The sequence below is a fragment of the Balaenoptera physalus genome, assembly GCF_965194825.1.
Source record: "Balaenoptera physalus genome assembly, chromosome: 3".
NCBI classification, from domain to species: Eukaryota; Metazoa; Chordata; class Mammalia; order Artiodactyla; family Balaenopteridae; genus Balaenoptera; species Balaenoptera physalus.
In genome coordinates, this window is record NC_138890.1 from 60,879,425 (window position 1) to 60,894,000 (window position 14,576).

General features: G+C 39.6%; 1 protein-coding gene across 2 annotated transcripts in view; it reads right to left on the reverse strand.

Moving 5' to 3' along the window:
• Positions 1-2,061: 2,061 nt before the first annotated feature.
• UBE2D2 (ubiquitin conjugating enzyme E2 D2) overlaps positions 2,062-14,576 on the reverse strand; it is a 63,797-nt gene continuing 51,282 nt past the window's right edge. The window contains exons 3-8 of one of the 2 annotated variants that reach the window (XM_082454326.1): positions 13,083-13,114; positions 12,926-13,003; positions 12,736-12,841; positions 5,156-5,249; positions 4,864-4,927; positions 2,062-3,733 (exon numbers count right to left, since the gene is read on the reverse strand). In XM_082454326.1, coding sequence (XP_082310452.1) covers positions 4,864-4,927; positions 5,156-5,249; positions 12,736-12,841; positions 12,926-13,003; positions 13,083-13,114 — 374 coding nt within the window. In that variant the 3' untranslated portion in view covers positions 2,062-3,733. The remainder of the gene's footprint in view (positions 3,734-4,863; positions 4,928-5,155; positions 5,250-12,735; positions 12,842-12,925; positions 13,004-13,082; positions 13,115-14,576) is intronic. The other variant, XM_082454327.1, reaches the window with a different exon arrangement.

Here is a 14,576-nt window from a genome sequence, read left to right on the forward strand (position 1 = left end):
ACAGCAGACTGAGACAAAAGCCACAGTTTCACTCTAATTGCAGACAAGGGGCGGTTTACAGGCATTCCAACTGTAGTTTAGAAATAATTCATTTCTCCTGACAACCTACCTAGGGCTCCAAATTACTTGTTGAGGCAAAGAGGAATGACTGGAAAAGTGGAATACTGTAGCTGTTGGAAGTAGAAAAGGAATGCCTCAATTGCTAGGTCAGTGCAGAGAACATGGGCCCCTCTCTCTGACCACAACATCCTTCTCTCTATAGACCTCCCTGCTGCTCCCCACCCCAAGAGTCCTCTTTCCAAATCTTTATATTACCCAAAGTGTAGAAACTAGCAGGACAACGCTACCTTTGACCACTGGCCAGTAACAGAGCATGCAAGTATCCAAAATCATGTAGCTTTACCAAAAGAGACTGTTTCAACTATAACTTGATCAAGCACTCCATGTTGTTAAGAAGCAAAGCAGGGGCTTCCCTGGTGGCGCGGTGGTTAAGAATCTGCCTGCCAATGCAGTGGACACAGGTTCGAGCCCTGGTCTGGGAAGATCCCACATGCCGCGGAGTAACTAAGCCCGTGCGCCACAACTACTGAGCCTGCACTCTAGAGCCCGCAAGCCACAACTACTGAAGCCCGCGCGTGCCTAGAGCCTGTGCGTGCCTAGAGCCCGTGCTCCGCAACAAGAGAAGCTACTGCCATGAGAAGCCTGCGCACCTCAATGAAGAGTAGCCCCTGCTCGCCACAACTAGAGAAAGCCCGCGCGCAGCAACAAAGACCCAACACAGCCAAAAATAAATAAATAAAATAAATAAACTAAAAAAAAAAAAAGAAGCAAAGCAATTAACATATACACACTACTATATATAAAATAGATAACCAACAAGGACCTACTGTATAGCATGGGGAACTATACTCAATATTTTGTAATAATCTATAAGGGAAAAGAATCTATATATATACACACACACACACACACACATATATACATATATATATATGTAACTGAATCACTTTGCTGTACACCTGAAACTAACACACACTGTAAACCAACTACAATTAAAAACAAAAAAGAAGGGCTTCCCTGGTGGCGCAGTGGTTGAGAATCTGCCTGCCAATGCAGGGGACACGGGTTCGAGCCCTGGTCTGGGAAGATCCCACATGCCGCAGAACAGCTGGGCCCGTGAGCCACAATTACTGAGTCTGCGTGTCTGGAGCCTGTGCTCCGCAACAAGAGAGGCCGCGATAGTGAGAGGCCCGCGCACCACGATGAAGAGTGGCCCCCGCCTGCCACTAGAGAAAGCCCTCGCACAGAAACGAAGACCCAACAAAGCCATAAATAAATAAATTAATTAATTAAACAAAAACAAAAACAAAAAAGAAGCAATGGGAACCCATACACTTGACATTCCTTTGTAACCACTGCCTCACCAAGATAATCAAATCTACTGCAAACAAGCTTTCACATGTGATAAAACTAGAGACACTTCTGTAAAAAGCAATGTGATCCCAGATGAGACCCATCCTGAGTTACACACTTTTTTTGTGAGTGGGGAAGGTGGTCTCCCTCACTGAGCCTTCATTCTGGCCAAGGCATATGTAACCAGACTGGACCAAATACGTTCGAAACTCAAATGAGCAAGACCAAACTGCATTCAAAAGCCAAATGTTTCATGAACACCAGGATGACTTTTACTTCAGCACTTTAAAGTACTCTTGTGAAAATATCTACATTATGACCTAATAAATGGTAATAAGCTGGCTGCTGTCTAAGATGACGAAGAATGGGGCTTTCAGGATCTGTGCAACTAACCCATGGTCAACAGTCAAAAACTGAATTCCCACTTACCCATGATACTGAGAATGAGGGTAATTTTAGGTTAGAGCTCAATTCTAACTCCTTTACCCACAACTATTAATAGTCAAACTTCTTTGCAAGGTCAAGGATGCTAGAAATGCTAATAATAAGTAGCCAGCAGCTAAAATGCAGCACTTTAAAGGTTTCAGGTATCACACCTTAGTTCTGAGATGGAATAGTGACACTGAGAGATAAGACAAGTTAAACAAGTTTAAAACCAAAAGCAGTGGACATTTATTCCTCAATTTTTGTGCAAGAGTGTAAAGATGCATTTGAAAGAACCTGACAGCTAGAGAACATCAGCCATTGCTTTCAGGCTGGCCTGGTTTACAATTAGATTAGGAGAAGTAGGGGGAAAAAAAGTAACTTGCCTAGTTCACAGGAACGATGTTTCTGGCAAATACAGCTGTTTACAAGTTTCAAACTACATTTTACTAGCGTCAAGGGAAGACCAAAAAGCCACATACAGTACAATTTAAAATTGGATGAACATCCTGCAATGTTAGTGCAAAGTAATTATGTAGACTCTCCAATACAAGATTGTGCTCATGTTTCCCAGGTTTGGTCAATGTTGTTTTTACAATCACAGTCACAGAAGCTTAACTTACCAAATAGCAATGCCTTTGTTTTATGTCCTATGTACCAAAGGAATGTCACAAGGTTTTGGTGAAATGCAGCTTAGTCTCAATAATAAAGCAAATTTCTTATTTAGTTTAACAGTCATGTTCCTGGAATACTGCACATACAAGTTTCATGAAAATTCTTTTAAGCTTATGCGTTTATCTTGTTCAGTAAAATTACTTTCAAGATATCCTTTTTACTATGTAAACTGAATTGTTTCATGATTTTGAAATGCAACCAGTATAAATGAAAACATTTCAGGAGTGGGAAAAAATCCACCACTAATCTCAGCTAGACAAAATTCTTAAAATCAGAAAGCCTATTCACACAAAATTATATGTAATGACTGTAGTAATCAGTTTATTACACAGATTAATCATTCTTGAACGTACAGGCTCCAGAGGAGCAATTGGGTCTTTAAATATACACAAGTATTTCCATCGAATGAATTTTCACCCTTACATCCAGATAGACCTAAGCAGTTAAAAACATAAGAAAAATAAGAGCTATTAGCTATGTATTAACTGAGAAACCACATACAAACCAAAGAATATGGAAGAGAGAAAGAGGGGCTGAAGGACGAAGGTTGACGGGTGGGGAGATGTAAAAGAGTTGGAAACAAAGCCCATCACACTTTACTAATAGCTCCAATCCATTTAAATGTTGACCAGTTAAACTTAGACCTTAAAATACAGGATGTAGGTAGAGTTTAATCTGATTGGTCATAACTTTCACCTAAGACGTTAAGTCCTTCGGAATAAAATGAATACAGAAACAGCTTCATGTTCTTCGCCTTGCTTTTCATAACTGTTTTGAGTTTAATGGGATTTCACTTAAAAAACAATCTCCTACAGGTCAGTGGAGCTTTTCTTCCCCATCCAAGCACACACCATACCCACCACCCCTCACTCTGCCGTTATCCAAATTTAAGTCAATAAGGAAAGCTTTTAGTCTCACACCTAGGTTATGCCTGGAGAACTGGCTTGTCACACACACACTTCTCTGCTAGGAGGCAATGTTGGTACAGAAGTACAGTATTTCTAGTTTGTTGTTCCAAGTATGTACAACACGCAGCACTGCTGTATCAGGTAAACATGTGCACAGGGGAAGATGAGGCGTGGGCTCATAGAAAGCAGTCAAATGGAAATCAAAAGGACTTTCTCTTTCAGAGTTCCCCTATCTTTATTTGTAGAGGTTATCCAATAATTTCTTTAATTACATCGCATACTTCTGAGTCCATTCCCGAGCTATTCTGTTGTACCTGTACACACAAAGAGAAGCTTAGCTTAACATAGGTGAGGAGTCAGTTAGAAAGCAACAGAGTTCATTCATTATCCTATCCAGTAACTTGAAGGGAATAACTTATAGTATATTCAAGCTAAGCCATCTTCCTACCCCAAATTTCTAATAAGCATTTATTCAATGATAGTGGGAAATATCCTATAAATGCTACTAATACAGGATTCTAATTGAATTTTAGCACTTGCTGGCATACCCTCAGTCTATACTTGATCGACATATTTCTAACAGACAATCTTCAACCCCTGTTTGACTTATTTGGAGTTCTTGGAACAATATAATTCTACATTATATGGTTCTTGAAATCATATAATGATGATTAAATTGGCATAATACTTTCCCCTGCATCAATAAAACAACCAGTTCTGGCAGGACTTATTTTAACAATTTGGTTGCTAAAATGAATGGGTTTATTGCTCCAGAAGAACATTCTAGTAGTAAAATAAGCAGGACAAAAGGATCTTTAATTCTTTGATTAAAAAAGTTCTGCTGACCATTACCGCCACAATGACTTGGGAAAAATGCCCATAATTCTAAATATTGGACAAAATGGTTCTCTAATCAAAAAATGTATTTCTAAGTAAATTCCCCAATTGAAAAAAGCATGATCTAATTTTATTCTGAATGCAGCCAAGAATACAGTTATAGATACTATTCAGACCTAAATACAGAAAAAAACTAAACTAAGAACCAATTGCTGTTAGAATTCCCCACTCTCAATGCAGCTCCATTTAAAATATCCTATCTATATGCCTCTCTAACCAATAATTCAATTAATCGTTTAATCTTTTATATTTTAACTTTAGAAAATTATCCACTACCTCCCATCTATTTCCTTCATAATCTTATTGAATAATACACAAAACAAACAGACAAAAAAAGATTACAACACTTTCAGTTACTATCTCTTTTGATATCCTGACCAGTCTTCAATAATTCACAATACAATTCTAAAATATGTAAATTCTACAAGTTTTGTTTTAAAGGAAACTTGAGGCTTTCATGTCTTGTAACATTTATTCACTTTCTTTTTTACACTATTCCAAATGGTAGAAAATCAATTCTCTTTCCCATTAATTTATAAATACCTACCTAAGACAAATGGGCTCTTGATGCAAAATCTTTACACGTCAAAAGCCAAGCAGAAGACCTAAAGCTGTTGGAAAATATACTATAGAAAAGTTTTTCTAGGCAGTAGGAGTCATGAAACAATCAGATATAAAATCATTTACTTATAATGATACTCGATGCAAATACTCCTCTTTCCTGTCCCCAGGTGAGTATATTAGGACTTCATTTTAAGTATCTGACCCATACTCAGCCCTTAAGACAAAAACATCTCCACCCTACCACAGATACTCTGCTGTCTGGAGACCATACTTACTTTTCTCTATCTGTTTTGTAGATCCGAGCAATCTCAGGCACTAAAGGATCATCTGGATTGGGATCACACAACAGAGAACAGATGGACAAAAGTACTAGAATGAAAAAAACATACAAATTAGTAGAGGAACAAAAGCAAAAAGGTTGAAAGAAACATGAGATGCCAACACAAGAGAAAATTCTAAGACCCTATTTATATTGTAGTGCCTAACAGCTTTGTAAGCTCTACCTAAGTTTACAGTAACAGTAATCAACAAAGATTCTAAGAAGATTTCTCTATGCTTGAACCCCTGAGGAAGCTGGCCCAGGCTGGTGAAGTGTCTTGCTTGCCTCATGTCCCTGGTTAGTGAGTAAAATTAGAGTGGAATTAGAATCCAGATCTTCCAAATCCTAGACCAATAACACTTTTCCCAGCTTATGAAGTTCAATTTTTAGAAGCCCATGTTCAGGGATAAATGGCTTTCAAAATTCCAAAGACAACCACACTACTGAATGCTCTTAGTAAGAAATGACAACTATGAAATCCAACAATCACTGCTTTCTCCATGGCAGGTACTATATATTCAGATGCAATGGATTTGTTTCATTTTTAGTTGAAAACGATTTAGTCTAAGAACATAAAGGCCAGTACTTGCTCCCAAATGGGGCTGGCCACACGTATTATAGAGGATACAACATATCTCAAACTAAAGTCTCAAATTATTTTCAGTAATGATTTAGAATCTCATCTAAGCCATTTCCTCAGTGACAACCTGGAATGTAGCAGACAGATCTCAACAGTACAACTTCCTCTGTTCAAATTCATTAACTTATGTATTCCTTATTGAAAGCAAAGAGGAGGCTAAGGCCACTAATTACATTAAATCCAGTGGTCTCTGACATACTGAAATAAATTCCAATCCTTCTATTTTGATGCTACCAGAACTCAGCTACCTTATTTCTCTCTAATGTTCTGTAGCAAGAGACAATGATTCAGAGTCCACGTTACTCCCCAAACATCAAATTCATCAGGAAAAGGAATATTCCTTTTCCTATCAAATCTGTTCTATGGAGATCAAGGGCTTCTGAGAGATGAGAAAGTTTACACGCCCTTTATCATTCAGTTGTTAACAAAAAAAGCTATTTCCTTGCCTTAAGAGTATATGGAAAACAAAAAACATCAGGCAAGATGTTTTCTGACTCTTCATTCTTGCTGCCCACAAATGGCAGATGGCATTCCCAAAATATCTTCTTTTCCCATTGTCAGGTGTATCACCTGATGCCCTCTTCAAGCACAGAACATTCTAACAGCAATTAGGAAAGATTTCATGTATTTCCTGGAAATGACAACAGGGAGTTACAGATCTTTGAATGTTCATGAAATTACTGACTATAGAAGAAGAAACTTATCTGGCCTATCAAGCTGGCAAGAATACAACTGATTCTTCACCTAAAATTAGATATAACGACCAAATTAGTATTTGTTATAAACTCCCTTTATTTACTCTTCCAACTATTTCAATAAGGCAACTTTAAAAAGACAAATTTTTTAAAAAATTGAAGTATAGTTGATTTGCAATGTTGTGTTAGTTTCAGGTATACAGCAAAGTGATTCAGTTATACATATACATATACATATATACTCTTTTTCAGATTCTTGTGCATTATAGGTTATTACAAGATACTGAATATAGTTTCCTGTGCTATACAGTAGGTCCTTGTTTACCTATTTTATATATAGTAGTGTGTAACTATTAGTTCCAAACTCCTAATTTATTCCTCCCCGCCCCATTTCCCCTTTGTCAACCATAAATTTGTCTTCTATGTCTGTGAGTCTGTTGCTGTTTTTTTTTTTTTTAATTTTTTTTTTAATTTATGTATTTATTTATTTATGGTTGTGTTGGGTCTTCGTTTCTGTGCGAGGGCTTTCTCCAGTTGCGGCAAGCGGGGGCCACTCTTCATCGCAGTGCGCGGGCCTCTCACTATCGTGGCCTCTCTTGCTGCGGAGCACAGGCTCCAGACGCGCAGGCTCAGTAGCTGTGGCACACGGGCCCAGCTGCTCCATGGCATGTGGGATCTTCCCAGACCAGGGCTCGAACCCGTGTCCCCTGCATTGGCAGGCAGATTCCCAACCACTGCGCCACCAGGGAAGCCCCTGTTGCTGTTTTATAAATAAGTTCATTTGTATCATTTTAAAAAGATAAGGTTTAAGTAAGTAACTTTTCTCTCTTTCCAGGAAAGGAAGGTAGGATGGTGGTTATCTGGACCTGGTGAAAGGGTTCTTAGTACACTACTTAGATCCTTTAATTTGTAGAAAATTGATTTTGGCTTATAATATACTACACCTTCTTTCTCTATAAAGAGAATAACTTCTATTTCTACAGCGTGTAGAGACTCTTCACTGAAGTAACTAAATTTTCACCAATATATATATTCCTCATCAGTATATACCCATTTTCATTAGTGTCATAACCCACAGTCAGTTCCAATTCTAAAAACATATAATCAAGTGGCTTTATGATGCACTTAATCTGCTTCCTTTAAGTTTTCTGTATATTTAGGTCCCTTACCTATATACTCAAAGTGGAGGGCATTTCGGGTCAAGATTACTGCCCTCAAAAACAGACTATGGCACTTACTAAAGTAAAATAAATCAATATTTAAAAAAAAAAAAAAAAAAAAAAAAACAGACTATGGGGACTTCCCTGGTGGTACAGTGGTTAAGAATCTGCCTGCCAATGCAGGGGACATGGGTTCGAGCCCTGGTCTGGGAAGACCCCACATGCCGCGGAGCAACTAAGCCCATGCGCCACAACTACTGAGCCTGCGTGCCGCAACTACTGAAGCCCGCGTGCCTAGAGACCGTGCTCAGCAACAAGAGAAGCCACCTCAATGAGAAGCCCACGCACCGCAATGAAGAGTAGCCCCCACTTGCCGCAACTAGAGAAAAGCCCACGTGCAGCAACGAAGACCCAATGCAGCCAAAAATTAATTAATTAATTTTAAAAAAGAGAAAAAAACGGACTATGTTAAAGGGATAATTATATCACACATAGGATTCAGGTCTTCTTTGAAACACTAAACCTAGGTATGTTGATATAACCAAATTCAACAAACTGGCACTGCAGTTATTTTAAAAGATAGCTATCTAGACAGAACATATCAAGTCAAATAAACTAACATCCCTTTTGATTTATTACAACTGCAAAAATCAACACCAGGCACAGAAGGGAAAGAAAAAAAACAAAAGCTATGGTAACAATTTCAGGTATCTAGACCGCCCCCCCCCCCCAGCCTCCTCCCAGACACACAGACACAGACACAGACACAGACACACACACACAGTCCCACCTCTCTTGGCCCCATTTATATCTAGATTTCCATCTCTATAGCTACTTGGTAAAAGAAGAGCAACCAGGCCAGGAAATCACAAGAACAACAGGCATATGAACACTTTCACAAGCAGCCCTTGAATTGCAAGGAGGCCTACAAAAAGAAAAGGGGCCACTTATCTGTAAAACTATTTCAGTCACAATTTTGAAAAATGTGGTCCTCTGATTTTTTGTTTGTATTTTTGCCTAGGACCCCAGAAATCTTAATTTAATGCCCCAGAGTTTCTGTTTCCTTCAAAAAATTAACTTTTAAGAGTATGCAAGGGGCTTCCCTGGTGGCGCAGTGGTTGAGAATCTGCCTGCCAATGCAGGGGACACGGGTTCGAGCCCTGGTCTGGGAAGATTCCACATGCCGTGGAGCAACTAGGCCCCTGAGCCACAACTACTGAGCCTGCGCGACTGGAGCCTGTGCTCCGCAACAAGAGAGGCCACGATAATGAGAGGCCCGCGCACCGCGATGAAGAGTGGCCCCCGCTTGCCACAACTAGAGAAAGCCCTTGCACAGAAACGAAGACCCAACACAGCCAAAAATAAATAAATAAATAAAATTTTAAAAAAAAGAGTACGCAAGTCTTACCGTAATTATAACACGACAAATATCCAATAATTTTTTTAAAATTAATTATTTACTTTATTTTTGGCTGCACTGGGTCTTTGTTGCTGCGCGTGAGCTTTCTCTAGTTGTGGCGAGCGGGGGCCATGCTTCGTTGCGGTGTGCGGGCTTCTCACTGCGGTGGCTTCTCTTGTTGTGGAGCACGGGCTCTAGGCTGCAGGCTCAGTAGTTGTGGCGCACAGGCTTAGCTGCTCCGCAGCATGTGGGATCTTCCTGGACCAGGGCTCAAACCAAGTCCCCTGCATTGGCAGGCGGATTCTTAACCACCGCGCCACCAGGGAAGTCCTATCTAGTACTTTTTTTTTTTTCTTTTTCTGGGTTGCGTTGGGTCTTCGTTGCTGCATGTGGGCCTTCTCTAGTTGCGGCAAGTGGGGGGCTATTCTTCATTGTGGTGCACGGGCTTCTCATTGCGGTGGCTTCTCTTGTGGTGGAGTACAGGCTCTAGGCGCATGGGCTTCAGTAGTTGCGGCGTGTGGGCTCTAGAGCGCAGGCTCAGTAGTTGTGGTGCACGGGCTTAGTTGCTCCATGGCATGTTGGATCTTCCCGGACCAGGGATCGAAACCGTGTCCCCTGCATTGGCAGGCAGATTCTTAACCACTGAGCCACCAGGGAAATCCCCTCCAATACTTTTTACAATAGTGCCTTTATCCTTAGGTGCTTACAAGGTACCAGTCAACTATGCATTTTTTGCTTTTTTTTAAAAAAAATAAATTTATTTATTTTGGCTGCGTTGGGTCTTCGTTGCGGTGCGCGGGCTTTCTCTAGTTGCGGCGAGCGGGGGCTACTCTTCATTGCAGTGTGCGGGCTTCTCATTGAGGTGGCTTCTCTTGTTGCGGAGCACGGATTCTAGGCACTTGGGCTTCCGTAGTTGAGGCACGCGGGCTCAGTAGCTGTGGCGCACGGGCTTAGCTGCTCCGCGGCATGTGGGATCTTCCCCGACCAGGGATCAAACCTGTGTCCCCTGCATTGGCAGGAAGATTCGTAACCACTGCGCCACCAGGGAAGTCCCCTCCAATACTTTTTACAATAGTGCCTTTATCCCAGTTATATGGGTGTTTACAAGGAACCAGTTAACTATGCATTTTTGCTTTTTTAATCTTCATAATAACAGTGAAATAGTTTTTATCATCCCTATTCTAAAGATGAAAACTCTGTGGAATACAGAAGCCAATCTGTCTCAAGTCTCATCCAATAAGAGGTAGAGCTGAGATCCTAATACAGGCAGTTGCATCCAGAATCTATGTTTTTTACCATGAAACTATGTTGCCTCTTGTCTAAATGTATGCATTAAAGAAATGATAAAATTTAAGTAGACAGAAAAGAAAAATATTTTCATGTACCAAATTTCATCCCCAAATACCCAATTTCTTTCTAGCTATTTAATATACTTTCTGTACAACACAAGTTACAGTGTGTAACACTTTATCTCTTTTCTGCTTTTTTCAAACATTGTATTTTCCTATTTCCCACAATATTTTCAAGGATCAATACTCTTTTGAATGCATTTGCCAGAACCAATATATTTTCTCCTCTACTGTTGAGTCTATATGTAATTTCTATTTTTCAGAAATAACACTGTTGCAAATGCACTTGCACAGAGAACTTTTTTTAACAGTTGGGCTTATTTTTTTAGTACAAATGAATGAACCTAGAGTTACTGGGTCAAAGGGTATTAATGATTAAATCTCTTATTTCTTAATACATACTGGCAGACTGGACTATACAAATCTATACTTCTATCTGTAGCATATATAAGCACTCATTTCAATGTAGTTCACCAACATTTAGTTTTCTTTTGTAAAGATCTTTGTTAATTAAAAAGGTGAAAAATGGGAACTTATTTTAATGTTTATTTCCTTGATTATTCTGTTCCTTTCTGTCCACTGGGATCTAGGTTTTTCCTTACTGATTTATATATGTTCTTCATATCTGTTAAACATATTGGCCCATTATCATACTTGCAGCCTATTTCTCGTATCTGTATTTTGACAACATTTAATCCACTTGTGATTTCATTTGGGCATGATGTTGAGGGGTTGAACAATCTTAAATCAACAAATAAGATAATATTCAGTTCAGGGATATAAAAAAATCCCCAACCTATTCATATAACTAGGTCTTATTTTAAAGAACTATTGGAGGGGGACTTCCCTGATGGCACAGTGGTTAAGACTCTGCGCTCCCAATGCAGGGGGCCCGGGTTCGCTCCCTGGTCTGGGAACTAGATCCCACATGCATGCCACCACTAAGAGTTCGAGTACCACAACTAAGGACCCTGTGACTTCCCTGGTGGTGCAGTGGTTAAGAATCCGCCTGCCAATGCAGGGGACACGGGTTCGATCTCTGGTCCGGGAAGATCCCACATGCTGTGGAGCAACTAAGCTCGTGTGCCACAACTACTGAGCCTGCGCTCTAGAGCACGCAAGCCACAACTACTGAGCCTGTGTGCCACAGCTACTGAAGCCCGCGCACCTAAAGCCTGTGATCCGCAACAAGAGAAGCCGCCACAACGAGAGGCCAGTGCACTGCAAGGAAGAGTAGCCCCTGCTCACTACAACTAGAGAAAGCCCGCATGCAGCAACGAAGACCCAAAGCAGGCAAATAAGTAAGTAAATAAGTAAGTAAATAAAGAAAGAAAGAACTACTGGATCTTCCATCACAAAGTTGGTAACTAACTTTCTCTATACATTTTCACACACACACACAATATACCAAAGATTAAGATGCTCAAATAAAAATTTTTATTAAATTGATTATCTTAGAGGGTGATTCTGTTCCTGACAGAAACCTAAAGATAAGAGCTGGTAGGGGCTTCCCTGGTGGCGCAGTGATTAAGAATCCGCCTGCCAATGCAGGGGACACAGGTTCGTGCCCTGGTCCGGGAAGATCCCACATGCCGCGGAGCAACTAAGCCCGTGCGCCACAACTACTGAGCCCGCCTGCCACAACTACTGAAGCCCGCGCACCTAGACCCCATGCTCTGCAACAAGGGAAGCCACCGCAATGAGAAGCCCGCACACCGCAATGAAGAGTAGCCCCCGCTCGCCACAACCAGAGAAAAGCGCACGTGCAGCAACAAAGACCCAACACAGCAAAAAATACAATAAATAAAATTAAAAAAAAAAAAAAAAGAGCTGGTAAAGCCTTAAAGAATGTGAATATGAATTCACCTATACTTTGCTCTTCAAGAAACTACTGTCTATGCTTATAGTATACAAGCATTCCTCTACAATGGCTCTTTTTTTCTTATTCTGGAACAATATCTATCCTTTCCATTCATGGATCTCAAGGTTGGAAGAGACACTGTTTGTCTTCTACTTTTACTATGCTCTAAAAAAAATTCATACCAAGTAGCCATATTCCAACCTATGCTTTAATAGCAAGAGCAATGGACAGAGAGCAGTCACGACACCAAGGAATACCTATGCTTGAAAATCCAGCTCTCTCCAGTGGGTCTAAAGGTCTTTTTAAGAATAAGGGGGATTGCTACCTCCTCTTAAAAAAGGAATCTGAGCAATCTTTCCAAGAATAAGTAATCTTAAAAGACAAAAAACACAGTAGGCTTTTTATATTGATATCAAATACTCATTCTATTACCTTTTGAAATAGTTAGTGCTGGAGACCACTGTGACCGTAGAATATCAAGACAAATGCTGCCATTACTGTTAATATTTGGATGATAAATTCTTGTTGTAAACGCAACCTATCAAAAAAGGAGAATTTTTTGTAAACTGTTTCAATAGTATTGTCGAAAGTAGATACAAAACAATTGCCATATCCCAATTACCTTAGGTGGTTTGAAGGGGTAATCTGTTGGGAAATGAATTGTCAAGAAAAATACTCCACCCTGATAGGGACTGTCATTCTGTTGATAACAAGAAAAGGTGGATTAAAATGAGTGAATTACATAAACTATTTATTCTGAAATTAATCTGAATACTTACTGGCCCCATTATTGTAGCTTGCCAATGGAACACTGAAAAAGAACAACAAAAAATCACCATGAAGCAATATCCACAGTATACCTACACCATAATAACATATCATTCCCCATGTAATCTCAGTTCATTTATTAGCAATATGATGAGTCCTGAGCAGGATGAGGAATCTAAATTAAGTTGGAGTCTGAACAGAGAAAACAAAAATGACTAGCATGGTATAGAACACTGATAAGGTGCTCAACAAAGAAGTATTTGGGCTAAAACATCTTGAAAATTCATGTCAGGGAGACAAAATTCTTGACAAGGTCCAAAATTTCACTTTTAAACAGGCATTTCCTTACCTCAAAGGGTAAAAAAGAACCACAATATTCAATTCTTTCATGTGTTGTATCATTTCCCCAACACAAATATATATAATATACTCCTTTTATAATACTGGCATAGAGCAGAACAGTAAACTTAAAGTAGACAATACTCAAATTAGGAAATGCTGGTTTTTTTCCAGCGAGAAAAAAATTTCCAAGAGTTCTCACATGTAGGTCTTTAGAATTGCCGGTACCTCAGTAAATAAAGAAAACATCAGCTGAAAGCCCCAAGCTTGATTACAAACTCGGGATAATCCCAATAAATTATATACTTGTTTAATATGGAAATTTTCTCTTCAAACTGCAAAAAATGGTGCTTGTTCCATTTCCAAGGTGATGCCACTAAGGACAACACAAAGATCAAAAAGCCAGTGTTCACTTCTAAGCAAGCTACTTAGCACTTAACATTCACACTAGGATTTGAGCAAACTAAGGGAAGCTGTCACTGGGATTATACATGAGCAACCCAAACCACCTAACCCTCGACACAAAGAGGAAATGTGAAGACTAAAAAACCGCACGAAAATCCACTGGGATATCAGGCCAAATCCTTAAATTCCTTCTGACCACCTGCATGAGAACTGACCCTATAGTTGGCCTGCCCCTCACTGGGGCCTGAATCTACAAAGAGCAGCCTGTTTATTAGGAATTTTAAAAAAAGGATAGGTACTGCTGAGGCTCTCCTTTTTAGGTTACCCATCATTAGTACTGAGAAAAATTCCTCATAACCTCTGCCAACCAATTTTTTATGGATTAAGCAGCTAAGGAGAAAGTCACTTTGAGTCACTAAGATTAGTCTCAATATCTTTAACAAAGGTCCTATTAAAAGAGCCCTAAGGTCCTGTTTAAAGAAACAAGTCTCATTCTGTTTTTAATCATAAATATACAATTCGAGTAAACAAAACAGACTGATAATTGGAGTAAACGATCCCAATGACAAAGCTGAAAACACTATTAAAAATGACCAAGCTACAGGTCAAGTGAATTGTTTTAAAGCAGATCTTATTCTTCCATTTAATCCTTCTATTTTTAAAATTTGTGGCTGTAAATGGGAAGATATATCTATACCTGCATTCTTGTTAAAGGTTGTTAGAATCAGATAAGGAATAAAAAGAGAGGACTAAAGCACTTA